The sequence below is a fragment of the Mauremys reevesii genome, unplaced genomic scaffold (genome assembly GCF_016161935.1).
Source record: "Mauremys reevesii isolate NIE-2019 unplaced genomic scaffold, ASM1616193v1 Contig6, whole genome shotgun sequence".
Lineage (NCBI taxonomy): Eukaryota > Metazoa > Chordata > Testudines > Geoemydidae > Mauremys > Mauremys reevesii.
In genome coordinates this window covers 184031-203287 of record NW_024100873.1, presented here as the reverse complement: position 1 = coordinate 203287, position 19257 = coordinate 184031, and the positions used below count along the sequence as shown (strand labels likewise).

The 19257-nt window shown below is 55.2% G+C and overlaps 2 protein-coding genes across 2 annotated transcripts in view; both read right to left on the bottom strand.

The window, feature by feature from the left end:
- Positions 1-18193, bottom strand: part of LOC120394448 (C-type lectin domain family 2 member B-like) — a 1239960-nt gene extending 1221767 nt beyond the window's left edge. Inside the window, exon 1 of the mRNA XM_039518685.1 lies at positions 18103-18193. The gene's annotated coding sequence lies outside the window, so the exon portion shown is untranslated. The remainder of the gene's footprint in view (positions 1-18102) is intronic.
- The window catches only part of LOC120394440 (C-type lectin domain family 2 member D-like), a 47687-nt gene continuing 29958 nt past the window's right edge, over positions 1529-19257 (bottom strand). Inside the window, exons 3-6 of the mRNA XM_039518669.1 lie at positions 9247-9363; positions 3396-3577; positions 2600-2703; positions 1529-2383 (exon numbers count right to left, since the gene is read on the bottom strand). Coding sequence (XP_039374603.1) covers positions 2233-2383; positions 2600-2703; positions 3396-3577; positions 9247-9363 — 554 coding nt within the window. The 3' untranslated portion in view covers positions 1529-2232. The remainder of the gene's footprint in view (positions 2384-2599; positions 2704-3395; positions 3578-9246; positions 9364-19257) is intronic.

Sequence of the window (19257 nt, the reverse complement as noted above, 5' to 3'; positions counted from 1 at the left end):
CAGGTGCGGCCGGGAGCCAGGCCGCCTCACTATGCGGCCTAAATCAGCAGTTCAGTCTCCAAAGGTCCAAGCCCTAGGTCAGGGCGGGCAACAAACAATAGTCCAAGGGCTCAGACCCTCAGGCAGGGGCTGAGCAACACAAACAGTAGTTTAAGCCCAAGCCCTCAGGCAGGGGCTGAGCAAACAACAATAGTTCAGGGGCTCAGGTCCTCAGGCAGGGGCTGAGCAAACAGCAGGTAAGTCCAGACTTCTATATCTGAGCGCTGGTGTGAGGGGGAGGCTGCCACCTGTGAGCGGGGTGGCAGGGGGGACACAGGCCCACCCACTCCACTGTGTCCCAGCCCGGGGCCCTAACAGCGGCAGTTAGTCTGCTGCTGTGCCGGTGGGGTCCTGACCGCAACACACCGACATCGGCTCACAGTCTGCTGTAGCCAGACTGGGGTCAGCTACCCCCGGGCTACTTTCCATCTCCCGCTCCGTGGGTACCTGCTCATCTCTGGTGTCGGGCACTGGGTCCCACACCATGGGCTCCTCAGCATGCTGAGGGCTGGCTAGCTCGGGCTGCTCCTCAGGACTCGGGTCGGGGGGACGCTCGATCAGCTCCTCAGGGTACCGGGCTCGGGGAAGGCTCGGTCCAGCAGGAGCTCGGTCAGGAGCGTCTGTTCTCTCCAGCCGCCGGGCAGCAACTGAGCCCTGGGGCCGGGCTTTTATACTTCCTGTCCTGCCCCTTGACTTCTGGGGGGCGGGGACAGGCCGCAGTGGCTCTGCCCACTGCTGCAGCAGCTGTTCTGGCTCAGCCCTCAGGTGCAGCCGGGAGCCAGGCCACCTCACTACAGGCAGTGAAATGGCTTAGACAGCATGTTGGCCAAACAGGTGATGGAAAAAACAAAGGAGGTAGAAGAAGCAACTCAGGCAGTAGAAGAGGCAACCCGGGCAATTAAGGAGAATGCAAATGCATACACCTCACGATGGCAGTGCCTAGATGGGTACAGGAGCCAGTTAAAGTATACTATGCTAATAGTGTGGGGACTCTGGTGATTTGTTTGAGACTCCAGACCCTGGCCAGGAGAACCCAAATGAATCAAATGAAGGTCTGTACAGAGACGAGGCATAGGTACATTGTTTGTAAGAACGTTCAAAGGGGTGGTTTGGCAGAAACCGATGCTCAGTTGGCTAGTGTGTGGGGGTCACCCTACAAGTAGTGACCAAGGCTGGTGGGCCCAGTGTGGCGCGGGTGACAGGCTGCTGGACCAGGGCTGTGGCCAGGCACAGCCACTCAGGACGTGACCTGTAGGCTGTTTGGCCCAGGTTGGGAGCTTCTGCACAGGACTGAGACACCCCAGGCTGCAGGGCAAGTGGTGACCCAGCCGCTCCCTGGTTGGGATCGCACCCTGGAACGTTTGGTTCCCACACACTGGCTCACAGGGGGTTTTCCAGAGACGGAGACAGAACTTAGGACACTCAAAGGCTGAATTTAAACAGATTAATGACCTTTATTTTGATTCAAACAGACAGGACCTGCTCTCAGCCGGGGAGGGGGGACCCCAACCCCGTAGGGAGGGCCGGGAAGGGTCACTGGCTACTAGACTCTCCCCTGGAAGAGGGATGATTTCTGGTGTCTTTAGTGTGGGGGACCTTTTCGTGATTTTTATCCATTTTCTCCTTAATGCTTTTGACCTAGAATAAATAATCAGCCAAGAAAGGGCCGTGTTCTAGCTTATAACAGTGGGATCAGGATGGGCATTGTGCTCAGAGTGGAAGCAAAGCGCAGGCACTGGCTTTTAGCCAGACTGGCTTGCTGGGGATATCACAGTGTACGGAAGGGAGCTGTGCAGTTCAAGTGCCCTGGTCAGGGAGTGGGATGAGGTCCCTGCCCAGAGACAGGGGTGGCTGGAGACAAGTCCTGACCTGATGGAGGTAGGATAGAGATCCAGTTACTGTGACAGTCTCCCTGAGAGAAGGGTCACAGACCCCAGCATTAGGTAGGGTGACCAGATGTTCCAATTTTATAGGGACAGTCCTGATTTTTGGGTCTTTCCTTATATAGGCTCCTATTACCCTCCATCCCCATCCCAATTTTTCACATTGGCTGTCTGGGCTCCCAGCATTAGGGTAATTGATGACTAGGACTGGACAAACCCTGGAGACAGGCTAAGAAACAGGGAACCAGGCTGCAGCATGGAGGGGACTAGAACCAGGCTTTGTCACAGCTGGTCTCCAATTCCCTTGAGTTCACGAATCCCCTCCCACTGCTCCCTCCTCTCCCTTCGCAGGGGTATCAGGTTTACTGCAGATCCATTTTCTTGGTGTGCTGCAGCTTGACGTGGTGACAGTGAGGTCTTCATCCAGGCACACACAGTCTGCACCTCCTTGTATTTCAAACCTGTAACCCAGAAGCAATCGGAGCTAGAGTCAGTGTGTGCCAGGCACAGACCGGGAGTGACACCTCAAGTCTGGGAGGGGAGCTGCGCACTCAGCCCCTCTGGATCCCCCCTCCCTGCAATCAGCCACAGGCCCCACTCCTGTCAGGAGGGGACGTTAAAGCAGCCAGTGGGGCATTTCCATCCCCTTTGACCAACGCAGAAAAAAAGAAACTCACCGATCGTCAAACTTGGTCCCGTTGGCCCATTTCCAGACCTGGCCCTTGTCCCTCCAGAGGCCGATCCAGTGGTCCAGTCTGCCTTCATATGGCAGCAGAGAATCCTTGGAAACCCAATAAAAGCATCAGCTGTGTTAGACCCTGACTCTGCTGCTCCCCCACCTTGGGCTGCAGGGGATTTCTAGAGGCCTCTTCCATGGTTACTGGGTGAAGGGATCAGATAAGTATTAACCCTTCACCCTCCCCGGCCTCTTTTTTGGGGCTGTGGCACCTACTGGGTGTAGCAGGAATTGAGCTGCAAGGTCACTGTCCACCCAGCAGCCCCTTCTCAGAGCACAGCAGGGCCAGGAGGGAGAGGGAGCTGCAGAGGGAGGGCAGACAGACCCCTGCCACCAGGGATGGGGACCTGAGGGGAAGAGGCCTAAAGCAGACCTCACCTGCAGCTGGATTCCCCCCCGCCCCACCCATGAGGGAACCCTGGGGCTGGGGTGGGGGGGAGCAGGTTCTCACCTGCTCCAGCCCCAGGCAGCCCATTGGCCAGAAGCTGACTGAGCTGGCCCAGCTCTGCACAGGACGAGTCTCCCACCTGTGCTCTGGCAGACGCAGGGTCGAGGGGCTGGAGCCCCAGGTCCAGCCAGGATTCAGCTGCCAGAACCGCACTGACTCTGGCTGCCCAGCCTGGGAGGCACCCGGGCTCCTCTCTGCCCTACAGGGGCTGAGCCCAGCCTGACTCCAGCCCTGTCAGTGGTGCCAGCGATCGCTGGGCTTGGCACAAAGCATCTAACCGGCTTCTCACCAGCTCCTGCGGACTCTCAATCCCAGCCAGGGAGGCAGCGTGTGACGAGCAGAAGTTCTGGCTGTAGGTCCAGTTCCTATTGGCCTTAGAAAAATAGTAACATTTCCCTTGGATCCGGATCCAGCCGTCCGGGCAGCAGGGGGCAGCAGGGGGCCATGGAGGAGGCTGCTTAGATGTTACCACTAGAACAAACAACACACAAGGGGAGAGAAGCGTCTCTTCTGTCATCTCTGTGGAGAACGAGTAGGGACAGAAACAAGAACTGCCCGATGGGATCAGACTGATGGGAGAGACGGGCCAGTCTGAGAGTGGCCAGCAGCAGCTGCACCAGAGGCCACGGCCCAGCAACCCGACACGCAGCGTGGCTGGAGTTTGTTATGACACACACACTGCGGCAGCGCCAGAGGCCAACCAGGCCACAGCCCCCATCGGGCTGGGGATGTACAGAGTGTGCAGCCAAGGGAATGGGGAAGGTGAGAGCAAGGGAGGAGTGTGTCTGGCAGGGGGGCTGGAACTGGGGTGGTAAGGGGGGGCAATCCCCCCCCTCCCCATGTTTTAACGTGGGAGGGCCAGGCCTGCCCACTTGTTAACCTGGGCGTAGAGCCTCGGGCAGGCACGGTTCTGGCAGCGGCAGGGGCTGCACTTCATGGCTGGACAGGGATAAGCTCCCCCACCATGATGAGCAGCCCCTGCTAGCAGCACCAGCCTCTTCCTGGCAGGGGGCTGAGCTGGGCCTTAGCTCCCCTCCCCCCACCATGGGGCCCCAGTCCCCGCTCCTCTTCCCTTTTGAGGCCCCGACACCTGGCCAGGCCAGAAGCCAGAGCCGGGGTGTGGTAAGAGCCACTCAGGGAACCTGGGCTGCTGTGGGGAGCCCCAGACACTGCACCAGCCCTGGGGGGAAAGGAGTGGGGGAGGGGCCAAAGTTCCTGCACCGGTGCTCTGCCTCCCCCCGCCCCCCAGCAGGTCCCACGCTCCTGCTGCCCAGCACATGGATTCTCGTACAGGGCTAAGGGCAGTGTCATGTGCTCACACCTTCCACAGCCACATCTACAGAGCTGGGCAGCTCAGTCCAGGAGGCAGCGCAGGGTGAACACCGAGCGGGTCATTTCTGTGACTGATCTCATGGGAGCAGGTACAATAGGCAGAGGCAGAATGTTAGAAGTTCAGAGCCCCCAAAACACCAGCAGGCAGCAGCAGAGAAGCTGCCAGACCTGCTGGGCCCCAGACAAGGACACCTTGAAGACGAGGGGCCCTCAGATCCAACAGCCTCTCTGAGCGGGTTTCCCTCCTCACCCATCTCGTGTATCAAAGCCTCAGATCCCCTGGAACGCAGCCTGCAACGTGTGACTACACTGAGGGGAACGTGGGGGCAGTGAGAGCATCTTCTAATTGTAGATAAATCTGATAATATTCATATGACTTTACATTGTGCCTCTTCATATAACTGTGTATTCAGCTATTTTCATACAACTTTGTATCAAGTCCTTTGATATGGAGACTTTGTATCAAAGCCTCATGTAAAAACTTTGTGTTAAGCCTTGGTATAATGTTATAGCCCCTAAGGATAGTTAAGCAGAACAAATGTCTTTTTTCTAGGAGTAGAATAAGGTTCCCCCAACTCCCTTAATCAATTGCCCTGTTGAAAGAACAAGGTGTGAATGAGGAAGGCGTGGAGGGCACCACCTCCAAACAGCCGCAATCCTTGCAGAGGGGATGGAAGCCAGACCCAAGGACAATAAAACCTGTCAAGTGGGCTCATTAAAGACAAGCAGACATACTGATAGCCTCTGGGGTTAGAAGCCAGCACCTTCTTTGGGAAATCACCCTCTTTGCAGCATTGGGACAACACCCTGAGGGAAGCAGCACAAAAGGACCAACGGACACAGGCTTTGGCTACACTTGCACTTCAAAGTGCTGCCGCGGCAGCGCTTTGAAGCGCTAAGTGTAGTCAAAGCGCCAGCGCTGGGAGAAAGCTCTCCCAGCGCTGTCCGTACTCCACCTTCCTGTGGGGAATAACGTACAGCGCTGGGAGCCGCGCTCCCAGCGCTGGGGCTTTGACCACACTGGCGCTTTGCGGCGCCGCAATTTGCAGCGCTGGAGAGGGTGTGTTTTCATACCCTGCTGCAGCGCTGCAAATTTGCAAGTGTAGCCAAGGCCACAGACACAGATTTTGAAGCTGGTACAGATTTGCATGAGAGGGAAGCTGCTATAAACGTGAGGTGTCTTGCACAGGACCCTGGGTCTCATCTTGTCAACATTGGAGCATCGATCCGGATCGGCAGAAGCCCAGCTCCACCCCTCCCCCATCTAACTCACCTGGCCAGTGCAGTTAAGGGGAGCAGTTAGTTGGTAACAACATTAAGACGGAGTGTGCTTGGGTATATGAGTCTAATGTATCATATGCATATTAGACAGTGTTAATTAATACATGTATTACTAATAAATGTGGTGTTTTGCCTTATTCCCCCTGAAAAGATCCTGTGCAGGACTTTAAGTACAACATAATAACCCCAGCAAGCAGCACCCAGACCCCTCATCCAGCTGTTAAATCCTCCAGCGCCCCATTGTTAACCCCACAGCCCCACCCCTTGCTCCACATTAGAATGAGACTCACACTGAATGGAAATAGCCTGTAATCGCACATCACGTGACGTATGCACCAACTGGCCAAGTTTAACATCCCTGGGGAGTCTTCCCTTTGGAGATCCCTGACCTGGGGGTTAAATGCTCAGCAACACCACTGCAGTGATGGGGGCTCCCCCCGCCCCACAGCACCTCCCCACAGCTGAATAAAGCTCGTCCTAGCGATGCTGTAGCCCAGGGGTCTCAAACATGCGGCCCGCGGAGCTCTTCCCTGCGGCCCGCGGAGCTCCCCAGGGCCGCCCAGAGGGGGGGGGGCAAAAGGGGCAATTGGCCCCGGGCTCTGCAGGGGCCCCCAAGAGAAAAGCGGAGGCTCCCGCCTCCGCCCCTCTCCTGGAGCCTCAGCGCATCAAGCGCCGAGTCTCCGCCGGGGCCTCTGAGCCCCGCTCCGCTCAGAGCCGCGGGGTGAGGGGGCGGGGCTGGGAGCTCCAACGGGGCCTGAGCCCCGCCCCGCTCAGAGCCGCGTGGGGAGGGGGCGGTGCTGGGAGCTCCAACGGGCCTGAGCCGCCCGCTCAGAGTCGCGTGGGGAGGCGGGGCTGGGAGCTCTGGGCTGAGCGCTGCGCCGGCATGGAGCTCAGCCCCGCCCTCACCACGGCTCTGAGCGGACGGCTCAGGCCTCGCCGAGACGCGCTTCGGGTAAGGCGGGGAAGCGGGACCGCGGGGCCGGGCCGTGGGAAGGAAGTGAGACCCGCCGGGCCGGGCCGGGACGGGAAGGGAAGCGAGACCGCCGGGCCGGGCCGGGGACGGGAAGGAAGCGGACCCGCGGGCCGGGCCGGGGACGGGGGAAGCGGACCCGCGGGGGCCGGGCCGGGGGGAAGGGAAGCGGACCCGCCGGGGCCGGGCCGGGGACGGGGAAGGGAAGCGAGACCCGCCGGGCCGGGCCGGGGCCGGGGGGGTGGGGGGACGGGAAGCGAGACCCGCCGGGGCCGGGCCGGGGGAAGGGAAGCGAGACCCGCCGGGGCCGGGCCGGGCCAGGGGGTGGGGGAGGGAAGCGAGACCGCTGGGGCGGGCCGGGCCAGGGGTGGGGAGGGAAGCGAGACCGCCGGGCCGGGCCGGGCCAGGGGTGGGGAGGGAAGCGAGACCGCCGGGGCCGGGCCGGGCCAGGGGAAGGGAAGCGAGACCCGCCGGGCCGGGCCGGGCCGGGGGGTGGGGAAGGGAAGCAAGACCCGCCGGGGCCGGGGTGGGAAGCGGGACCGGCCGGGGTGGGGAAAAGAGGGACCCGCTGCCGCCGAAGCGCAGCCCGGTCTTCGGCGGTGGGGGGCCCCTTCCATTCCGGGACCCGCCGCCTAAGTGCCCCATCGCCAAGCCACCAAACAGCTGTTGGTGGCGCTTAGCACTTTCCAGGAGGGAGGGGGGAGGAGCGGGGAGCCGCGCGCTTAGGGGAGGAGGTGGAGAAGAGACAGGGCAGGGGCGGGGCCTCATGGAAGGGGTGGATTGGGGGTGGGGCCAGGGGCAGCAAGGGGGCGTGTCAGTGATGCGGCCCTCGGGCCAATGCACTAGTCCTCATGCGGCCCTCGGGGTCATTTGAGTTTGAGACCCCTGCTGTAGCCCCTGCCAGCCCTGCTGTGGGGACAACTGGGGGGAAGGGAGGCTGGAAGATGAGGCCAGTCCAGGCACCTCAGAGCCGTGAGCTGCAGACAAGTTACGCTGCTCAGTGAAGATCGGACACTGGATCCGTGTCAGTCCATCCATCCAAATGAGTGTGAAGAGAGAGTCCCCGAGTGTAAAAGGGGGCAACAGAGGGGGCTGGAATCAGGAAAAGAGCGACTGTCTTGTGTTCACTGACCTGGACGAACTACAAGGCTGAGGAGATCTGGATTCAGTTCCAAGCTCTGCCAGACTCCCTGCCTGACCCAGGGCAAATCCCTGAGGCCGAATCCACAAAGGGACGGAGGCATTTGAGGTTCAGCATCACAACGCTGAACTTTTACTAGCCTAGGAAAACCCTGGAACAACAATGGGACCCACAGGGCCTGAGCTGGGTGCCCGGGTGCCCCACACAGTGAATTGGGGGGGAGGGCGCTAAGAATGGGATCTACAACAGCCAGCTCGCTAGACAGGGGCTGCCCAAGCCAGCCAATAGGAGACAGTGACAAGGCCTGTGCCCTACTCCCCGCCCCTCTCAGAGCTCAGCCCCGGCTGCAGGGAGGGGCCCAGCCCCGATGATAACATGTAGCGGGGACCCCCTGCCCTGGAGTCAGGTACCCACATCACTTCTTGGGAGAGCGAGTGCAGCAGGCACCTAAATCCAGTTAAACTGGCTGGGGGGGCAGAGAAGACGACCTCCCTCATCACCTTTAACCCACTGGCAGGGCTCTCACCCCGACGTGAGACCCTGCTTCAGTCCCCTCTCCTGGTGAGCAGGGATTGGAGAACAGGGGGTCCCACCTCTCAAGTGGGCACCCTATGCACTAGATCAGAGGGATTCTAACTCTCTGGCCCAATTAATATTTAATTATTCAATCAAAGTGAAACAACTTCATCAGGAAATATCGAGGACCCCCTGCATCGGACTGTCCCACAGCTCAGTGGCTGGGCACTCCCCAGAGAGGTGGGCGACCCCTGGTCAGATCCTGTCTCCCCTCAGACAGAGGGGACTGGAACTGGGATCTCATATCCCAGGGAAGGGCCCTACCACCGGGGCAGGGTTAAGGGTGGGGGGGGTCTCCTTTTCCCCCACCTATTTCACAGAGGCCAGCAGCCTAAGCACACCTGCCAGATCCCTCCCCATGGGTACGACAGGCCTCTGGGTGCCAAGGGCCAAGCAGCAGCACACGCCCAGAGGTAGAACATGAAGCGCTGAGGGAACTTCTACAGCAAAAGTGTCGTCCCCAGGTGAGCTCAGGTGCCCCCCGGTTCAGTGGCGCCTGGGCAGGGGGTTGGCGGATCACAGGGTGCCTGAAACGGAGACTTCGACCCTTTAGTGCCCTTTGTGGAATGAGGCCACGGTGCCTTGGCTCCCCTGCCACAAAACAAGGACAAGGACACGTCCCTGCCTCACAGGGGTGTGCGGAGAAATCCGTTAGTGTCTGTGATACTCTCAGGTACGACAATGGAAGGGAGTGGGGGGCCATGAAAAAGCCTAGAGAGGCTCCTGTCTGACCTGACTGCTAAAGCAGAGAGGCCAGCGGAGAGATGAGGTGGAGCTGTGAGCCATGAAGGAAGAAAGCTCCACACCCAGAGACTGAATCATCGGGGGTGGGGAACTTACCTATCAAAGCTGCTACTAGAGTGATGATGACGACCATCATAACCACGATTATTGCTCTGAGGGCAGCTGGACGATCCCATACTGCAGGTTTCCTGGAGCTGGAATTAGCTGGCTGATCTGGAAGATCAAAACCTGTTAATCATAGAATATCAGGGTTGGAAGGGATCTCAGGAGATCATCTAGTCCAACCCCCTGCTAATGTTTTTTTAAAACCCCAGTTCCCTAAACGGCAAGGATTGAACTCACAACCCTGGGTTTAGCAGGCCAATGCTCAAACCACTGAGCTATCCTGACTCAAATTAGAATTATTTGCCATCAGCCTCTGATCTGACACACACCAGATATTTATTTTGACCTCTTCAATGGTTCTGTCTCAGCTCTGGACACAAATATTAACTCAAACTCCCATTCACACTGCAAAGGAGAACATCACTCCCCAAATCAATTCAATTAATCCCCAGAAAGGATCCTGCAGAATTCAGAGGGATTCAGAGGAGGGTGGAGGATGACCAGGGGCCTGGAAAATCCATGACAAGAGTTTGAGGAAAAGCCTGGGATTGTTCACCATAGATGGAGGTGACTGAGAGGGGACAGGATAAACAGTCTAGGCAATAACAGATGGGGCAGAAGGCAGACTGGGAGCTTCTGGTGATAAAGCTGTGAACAGTCCCTGCACGCCCCCTTGTGGCCTGGTGTGGTACTGTGGGTGCACCCCTCCTTAATTTCCCTTGATTGGCAGCAGTATGCTTAATAGGATGGGCCTGCCTTGATTACATCTGAGGCAGATGTGGCCAGTGATGAGCAGCCAAAATCTTAACAACTGGTTCCCTATAAAAAGTTCTGATTTAAGGGGGTCGGGGTGGGGGGAGACATACTCATGGGGCCGGGGGCCCCTGCAGGGCCTGGTCCAACTGCCCCACTTGCCCCCTGCCCTCTGGCCAGCCCTGAAGCTTGCAGCAGGCCCCCACACACACCTTGCCAGGCCATTCAAAAAGCAGCAGCAGCAGGACAACTCCTGAGCTCAGCTGAGCTGCCCAGCTGGTGCCGGCGGCTGGCCCCGCTGCAGCTGGGGGGAAACAGGGGAGGGCCCCGGGGAGCCTCAGCCTCCCCAGCTGGGAATCCTGGGAGCAACAGGATGGTCCGGCCTGTGGAGCGGAGTTCTTTGCCTACCCCCTGGCCCTTTAACAACCGGTTCTCCACGGAAGTCTAATTTTAGCAACCGGTTCTTGAGAACCTGTGGGAACCGGCTCCAGCTCACCACTGGATATAGCCTCCTGCCTGTCCCTTAAAGGGGTAGTTATCACTTTCCCTTTGTTCTCCCTGTCTCCTAACACAAGAGCAAGGGGTGTAACAATGATGCCCTTTGGTGGGACACAACTGAGAGTGTCAATTCAGGACAAATTGCTCAGAACAGGGCAGTTACAGCCCCAGGCTGAGGTTCCTTTGCACACCAAGGCAAACCAAACCAGCCAAACAGAGAGGACTTTGGTCTCACCCCACTGGCTAACCACAAGTCACACAGGCAATTCCCTTAGACACTCCAGTCTCCCAGTATCACCACCAGTGCCACTCGTTATGGGGACAAATGATTATGGAAACCAATACCCCAGTAAAAGAAAAAAGGTTCTCCCGATCCCAAAGGACCAAGCCCCAGACCCAGGTCAATATACAAATCAGATCTTACCCACAAATCACTGTTACCAATCCTTTAGCATCTAAAATCTAAAGGTTTATTCATAAAAGAAATATAGATGAGAGCTAGAATTGGTTAAATGGAATCAATTACATACAGTAATGACAACGTTCTTGGTTCAGGCTTGCAGCAGTGATGGAATAAACTGCAGGTTCAAATCAAGTTTCTGAAGTACATCCACAGCTGGGATGGGTCATTCAGTCCTTTGTTCAGAGCTTCAGTTTGTACAAAGTCCCTCCAGAGGTATGAAGCAGGAGGGAAGACAAGATGGAGGAGTTTCCAGGACTTTTAATACTCTCTGCCTTGGAGGACATCTCTCTGTTCTTACTGTGGAAAATTCCAGCAGCAAGATGGCATCTGGAGTCACATGGGCAAGTCACATGTCCACGCACGACTCCTTTGCAGGCTGAAGCCATTGTTTACATCAGGGGTTGGCAACCTTTCGGAAGTGCTGTGCCAAGTCTTCATTTATTCACACTAATGTAAGCTTTCCCGTGCCAGAAATACATTAATGTTTTTAGAAAGTCTCTTTCTATAAGTCTATAATATATAACTAAACTATTGTTGCATGTAAATTATATAAGGTTTTTAAAATGTTTAAGAAGCTTCATTTAAAATTAATTTAAAACGCAGAGCCCACTGGACCGGTGGCCAGGACCCGGGCAGTGTGAGTGCCACTGAAAATCAGCTCGCATGCCGCCTTCGGCACACGTGCCATAGGTTGCCTAGCCCTGGTTTACGTGCTAGTTTGAACCTTTTCAGGAAAGCTCAGATGTGGATTGGCATCGCCCAAGGTTCACTGTCTCTTAAGTGTTTCTTGATTGGGCACTTACTGAGATTAGTCCCTTCTCAAGAGTTAGCTGACCAAATGTTTTACTGAGGCTTCTTAGAATCAAAACACCTTGATATACAAGTATGTAGCCAATATTTATAACTTCAACTACAAAAATTCACACACACAGATGGGTTATGATTTGCTGGTTATGATCATGCTTTCTATAGACACCTGACATGACACCCTTTGTACAATATTGGCTGCAAATATGTAACAGTGGTTGCAACAATGATCTATATGGTCACAGGTTATGTCAGTAACGTCACAAGAGGATCATGGCAGGGCAGGGGTAAATCCCTTGAGTGCCCTGCTAAAATGCTGGCTAAAGCCCTAATGTCTGGTAGGGAGGCCAGGCAGTCGGCAGAGAGCCCAGCTGCAGGCCTAGATGAGGGCTGGCTCACTGCTATGAGCTAAGTAGCGACAGCTGGGCTGAGGAGGGCTATAAAAGCCCTGAGGAAAGCTCAGTCAGGAGGCTGGCCTGGGAGGGTTACATCTCTGTTGCCTCACCAAAAGAAAGGAGCCTTACGGGCCAGGAGACCCTGGGAGGGTCTGACTGGGGATAGCTGTTGGGGGGGAAGGGGAGATAACACTGTTGCACTGTAAATAAAGACACAAGGGTGAAGCACCGAAGGTGATGTGGGGACTCTATTTTAACCAGCCAACACAGGGCCCAGGCATGAGAGAGTGGAAACTTGTGTAGACCCTGTGACACTGGGGGCTCGTCCAGGATCCTCCTAGCCATCATCAATAGTGGCTGCCAGCATGGAGTAGACCCTAAAGTGGCTGGTGACCACGGTGCAAGAAATGCAACAGTCAGAACGACAGGCCCTGATGATATGGCAGGCAGGCCAAAAGCAGACACTCCAGGAGGTGATCAGGGAACAGTCAGCGACCTAACAGATCCTCCAAAAGGTGGTGAGTCTAGCACTGGGGGATGGGACCAGGATGCCAGGGTGGGGCTTTCCAAGATGGGCCCCACAGATGACCCAGATGCATCCCTGGGGACTGTCGAATGGGTGGCTATGGTGGCTGGCTGGGAGTGGGTGACCTGGGCCCTGCAGCTAGGTGAAGCACCGAAGAAAGCCAACACAGGGCCCAGGCATCACAGAGTAAAAACCTGTGCAGACCACATGACAGGGATATTCAATTAGATTCAAGAGTTGGGAAATGAACTATTTTTTCCATATAGTTAAATTAGACTGCAGAACTCACTGTCACGGGAAATTAATAAAAAGAATTTAGGAAAGTTAAAGGGTTGGAGCATTTATATGGTTAACATGAAATATCCAGAGTTGCCATAATTAACAACCAAAGGTTGGCAGGAACGTTGGAAGAGCGCCTGTGTCCCAGGGAGAGTAAATCCAGGGAACCCCTGCTGGAGTTCAGTCTTAGCAAATCCTCTTCCCTAGTGCCCAGAGCCACATCTGAGGGCATGATACATTCACTGGCAAAACACAAATGAATGTGCTGTGGCCACAGGCAGCTACACCTGCTCCTGGCCATGCTCGGAGGCAGGGCTCTGCATGGGTTATGAGTGCAAACACCTCAGCTCACACACTGGAAGGACAAACAAACAGAAGGAAAGAGCAGTGACAGGAGCGCCCCAGGGAGACGTGAGCCAAACGTTTTCAAGGGGGTAGAACACGTACAGTCCTAAAAACCATATGTGCAACTGCCACACAAGAGAGCATGTGCTGCACGAGCCAAGTCCATTGGAGCAATACAGACTCTGCTGCATGGGGCAGGGGTGGGGGAAGGAGGAGGAGGAAAGACAGCTACACCCACCCCTGAAGGCATCTCCTCCCTCCAGCCTGTTCCTAGGCAGGGAAGCTCCAGTTACCTGGTTCTTCTGCACTCTTCAAGTCTATGGAGCTGTTAAGAGGCTGTCCAGGGGGATCTGCTTCCACCAAGTTCCCCATCTCTCTTCTCAGGGAGGCAGCGGTGGGTGCTGGACTCTGATCAGCTTGGAGCCAGTTGCAAGAAATGGCTCTACACAGCCATGGCAGAGTCAGCTCCAGCCAGTGCAGTGTCCCTGGCTTTGGCTCCTCTCCCAGCTGACCTAGAATCTGCAATGACAGAGTCAGGACAGCATAAGGGTCAGAGGGTTTGTTTGTGGTGTCCCATCCCCCATTCATCAGAACAAAAGCCCAGAGCACGAATAGTGCAGTAACCAACCCGCTCCTGTGTCATCAGGCCCCTCACTGAAGATTCCCCATTTCCTCTCACTCCTCAATTCGGAGCTGGTCAGGAGAGGGAGAACACTGGGTGTGGGGTGCAGGCAGGGATGTGCACACGCCTTATGTCTGGTGTGCCCTGGTACACAATGCAGAGCTGTGCGTAGTGCCTCCCCCTGCACTGGCAACTCTGGGAAGTTGGAGGGGGGTGAGTTTGAGATGCAGCTTTGGGAGGGGCACAGACACAGCACCTTGGAAGGACTCTAAGGGACACAGTCTTCCCCACCCCCTTGGTTGGATAAAAATCAGTGGTTTAAATTTTATTTAAATAAATACGGTTTTAAAATAAACCAATTTAAAATTAAACTTGAAATAACAGTATGTTATGGCCTACAATTATTATAATCCATTAAAATAATTTAAATTAAAAGGAATAATATTCCAGCAGAACATATTTGCTGGTGAAGTCTTGAAGGAAGTCAGGCCACTGAAGTGGTGCCAGTCACTGGCTAAGCACCGGTGACAGTTTGTTAAAGCAGCTTTGGACAGCAGTAGCCTCTTGTGCAGGTACAGAGAGACCATTCTCTTCATTTCAGTTTATTCAAAAGTTAAGAAACCGATTGGGAGCTGAAGAAGCAGCAAAGCTTGTTTTGCTCTTCCAATCTATGGATGAAAACTAGGTGTGAGAAGGGGAGCTTTACAGCCATGGTTCTCAACCTGCAGGCCAATCAGCACATGGCTGCGGCCCATGTGACATCCTCAGGGCCAATACAGGTAGTATTGGATGCGGCCCACAATGGTACATAGGCTGAGAACCACTGCTCGAAAGTCTTAATGAACATGGAGCGGGAACCACAAAGGACTCAGGCATTGCCCCACAGCTCCTAGCTTGTAGGCGGCTAGAAAATCCAAGAAACACCACTGTGATCCACAAAGCTGATTAAGGCACACAGGCTCCTATCAAATGAATGGGGATTCTGGAAGAGACCAAAACCAAAAAAATTCCGAAAATTTAAAAAGATGAAAATCTGAATACTTGTACATGTAGCTATATTATTTAAGCAATTAATGTGTCTAGATATAGTGTATCCTCCTGGTTAAGAAAAAATACCAAATTTACTGTAAAAGCTTTATTTAGATGTAGATCTAAAGATTTTAATGGTTATCAGTTTATGAGAATCAGCCTCCCTTTAAGAAAAGTAACTAAAAAGTAAAAATGGCAAATTAGATGAAAACTGTCTGTTTAAGTGGAGGTACCTGCTTGCTGCGTTAAACCATGATGAACAGTGGAAATTTAAAATCTGGTTAATTTACGTCAATCTGCCTTCATCCCCCCACTCAAATACTGACAGCTCTGAGAGGTGGAGATTTGCATGGGGCTGGGGGGTTTCACTCCCCCCCTGCACTGACAACTCGGGAAGTGGGGTGGGGGGGCTCTGTATAGGGCAGGGGTGGTCTGTTAGTTTTTGTCAAGGTCCAGTAAAGATCCAGATGCCAGATAAAATAATACCAAAAAACCCCCAATGAGAATAAGTAAATAAAACGATTTCACAGTCCATTCAAAAGTGTCTGGTGGTCCAGATTGGTCCGTGGTTCGCCTATTGACTACCCCAGCGTAGGGCTTGGAGAGACATCAGCCCACCCCTATGCACTGATAGCCCTGGGGGCGAGGTGCGGGGGGAGCTCTGCATGGGTTGGGGGAGGGGCAGACTCCCCCTCCCCGCACTGAGAGCTCTGGGACCGGATGGGGGGGTGGGGCGGGGCACGGATGTTTGGGCTCCCGGTTACACACACCCAGGGCTACAGCTGCATGTCCTGCCCCGCGCTCACCTGCTCCTCCCCCCAGTCCCGGGCTGAGCTCCCCGCGGCCGCCGCAGGGGTGACTGGGCCGGGCCCGTGTTCCTCCGCGGGGAGCTCGGGGCGCTTCCCCTCCCGCACCAAAAGCCGCCATCGCTCCGGAAGTTCTGGCTCCCCCCGGAGAGCCCGTGTCCACTTTCCTTCCCCTCTGAACTGCCGCCATGATGGACCGAGGGGGGGGAAGCCGCAACCCCCCTCCAGCCTCCGGCAGGGCCCTGCTCCCGCCCTCCCCCGCCCCCCGAGGGAAACCGGCAGCTGCGACAGATGCTGCAGCCCCAGCCCCGCTATCTCCGGCCGGCTGCGCTGCCAACCCACCTGCCGCCGAAGCCAAAGGTTTGGGTGGGGGGGGGCGGTGCCTGGGAGTAGCCGCGTCCCTGGAGCTGACTCAGCCCATCCCAGACCCGGCTCGGACACACGCGCGGCCCGGCCCAGCCCTCACCTGAGACCCGAGCCGGCGGCCCGAGACCTGGCAGATCTGGAGCCTGCGCAGAACAACCACCGCCTGCGCGCGCAGCCCCCAGGAAGTGACCCGCCCCAAAGCGAGGCCGGACCCTCCCACCCCCTTTCTGATTGGCTCCAAGTCAAAGCGGAGCCAATCGGCGCTCGTAGCGGAGTCCCCGCACCAGGAAGGACGGTGCCGCCGTCGCTCCCACCAGGGAGAACCTGACCCGGGGACAAGCCGGGGCCCGCACTGCAGGGTGCAGAACCCGCCTTCCCCGCCCCCCGCCCGCTGTCTGTGCGCGCTGGGGAAGACGAGGCACAATCCCAGCTACACAGAGCTAATGATGGGGGGTAAATGGGCTGTTACCGCTCAGGAAAGATCTTGGAGTCACTGAGTGGATGATTTCAAAGAACTAACTACACTGAGCAGCAGCCGTCAAACCAGCTAACAGCCTGTTAGGAATGGGAGAGAGATTTTCTGTCTTATCACAATGCCACTATATAAATCCAGGCCCCCCCCCACACACACACCTTCCGTACTGCATGCAACTCTGGCAGCTCCATCTCAAAAGTGATATTTTAGAACTGGAAATAGTACAGAGAAGGGTGACAAAAATGACTGGGGTGTGGAACAGCTTCCATATGAGGAGAGATTAAAAAGACTGGGATTGTTCAGCTTGGGGAAAAAAAAAAAAGAAGAGACAACTCAGGGGGGCTATGACAGGGGGGGCTATAAAATCCTGAATATTAGAGAAAACCTATTATTTACCCCTTTGCATAATACTAGAACCAGGGGTCATGCAATGACGTTACAGGCAGCAGGTTAAAAACAAATCTAAGGAACTTCTTCACGCAACACATAGTCAACCTGTGGAACTCATTGCCAGGGGAGATTGTGAAGGCCAACACTATAACTGGATTCAGAAAAGAATAGGACGCATCCTCCATGAATGTATCTATCAATGGATATCAGCCAAGATGGTCGGGGCACAGCCCCATGCTGGGTGTCCCTAAGCTTCAGACAGCCAGATGCTGGGACTGGACAGGTCATTCAATAATTGCCCTGTTCTGTTCATTCCCTCTGAAGCATCTAGCAACAGCCACAGTCTGAAGACAGGATACAGGGCTATGTGGACCGTTGGTCTGACCCACTTTGGCCATTCTTACGTTCAGCAGCAAACTCAGCACAAGGAGCACGGAGTCTCCCTGTTCCAGGCTGCTACATTTCAACTAAAGCCAAAGAAACCAAAGGTGTCAATTCACTAGCAGAGACTGAGGAAGGTCCAGGTGCAGTAGTACCCAGCCACAGATTCCCCAACAAACAGAGGGGAAGCCCTGTAGCAATGATGACACTCACTGACACCGCCCCAATAACAGAACAAAAAACTCTGAAACAAGCCAGCCAACCAGTTCAAAAAAAGCCAAAACAACCTACCCCACGCAGAGTTTTTACCTCAAAAGGGAAGAGTGCAGGAGACTCCATGAAGACCACTAAGGGTCTAACTATTGATTTTACATGGGAGGTGCATAGACACCACAGTGAAGAGTGTCAGTACAGAACAGTAAAGTGAGACAGGCAGTTCTCCTTCCGAGGAGGGAAACAGAGACAAAGGAAAACACTGATTCCCAAGGAGGATGCTCAGATACTACGGAGGATGGGCAGCACAGACAGGTGCTAGTCACACCACTTAGCCAGCAGACAGATCCCACAGGGATGGTGGGTACAATAAACTGAACAACAACATATGAAATCACAGTTTGATGCCACCACCTTGCAAAGCACCATAAAACTCTGCATCAAAATAATCCACACAGCCACCAGTTCTCAGTGAATGGGTTCTGGAAGAGGCCCTTACCTGGCCTGGCATCCGGTGAGCCTGTTCCTCAGTTGAACTCTGGCCATGCCTCAGTTTCCCCTCAGCAGTTGGGTAATAAATTCCGTGTAGCTCTCCAGTCACCATGCCAACAAGTGTCCTCCCTCTTCTGGGAGGAGTGAGAATCCAAACAAAATAACACAAGCCCTTCACCCTTCCTGGGCCACAGTCCTCTTCCCAGCATCTCCCCTTGGTTGCAGGGCTCACAAAAGTCCATAATTCCCACTCCAGGGTCCGTGCACCACTTTCTTCCCATGATGCAGGGGAATGAAGAGGGCAAGGAGATGGTGCACTCATCCCCTCCTGCCACATGCAGAGTCCTTTACTGGAGTGGTCTTGATGGGGGTGGGGCTCCCCAACAGCAGGTTTTGGGGTTAACACCCCTTTGAGATGCAAAAAAAACAAAACAAAACAACAGTCTGAGGTAATCACATGACTCCAGGAGCCAGGGCCCTAGACTGAGTCGATAATGTGGCCCTGATCAATCCCACTCACAAACAGACTTGCTCCTGCTCTCTCATTACTTGTACAGATGCAGGGTTATAACCATGACAGGTTTATAACCTTTTTCCATACCGGGGACCCCAACCCTTGAGATCTGCTGTCTAGCTGGGACCCCGCTCTCAAGTAGGGAGGTACCAATGCAGCTGTTTGACAGCTGTTCACAACCCTCCTAGGCTGAGAACACCTGAACCCTACGACCAGCTGTAGCTTCACGTCGTGCTCACAGCTACTCATGGAGAGAGGAGCCCACAGCCAGAGAACCTCCTTCCAGCTTGGGGGGGGGGCCCTCGCCATCTACTAGGCAGGCTCACTGCTGGGATCAAACTGAAACACCCCTCCAGATTTTGGGTTAAACGCCTAAATACCATTGAAGATCTAGGCCTTGCTCCCTCCCAGCTCTGGGAAATCAGCAAACTCAGGAGAACAGGGGAGCTACAGAGTAAACTGGTTTGTAACCCTCACCAGAGCAGCCAGGCCTGAATCCCTGGGGTCATTCCGAAGGGAAGCCACTCACCTGATTCCCATCTGTTTCTGTGATTCCTGACCCCTTCCTAAGCTATCAGATGTCCCAGCAGACGATGGGCAGCCTAATCCTCCCCAGTAGTGAAACTGACTGTCATTTACTGGGACGAA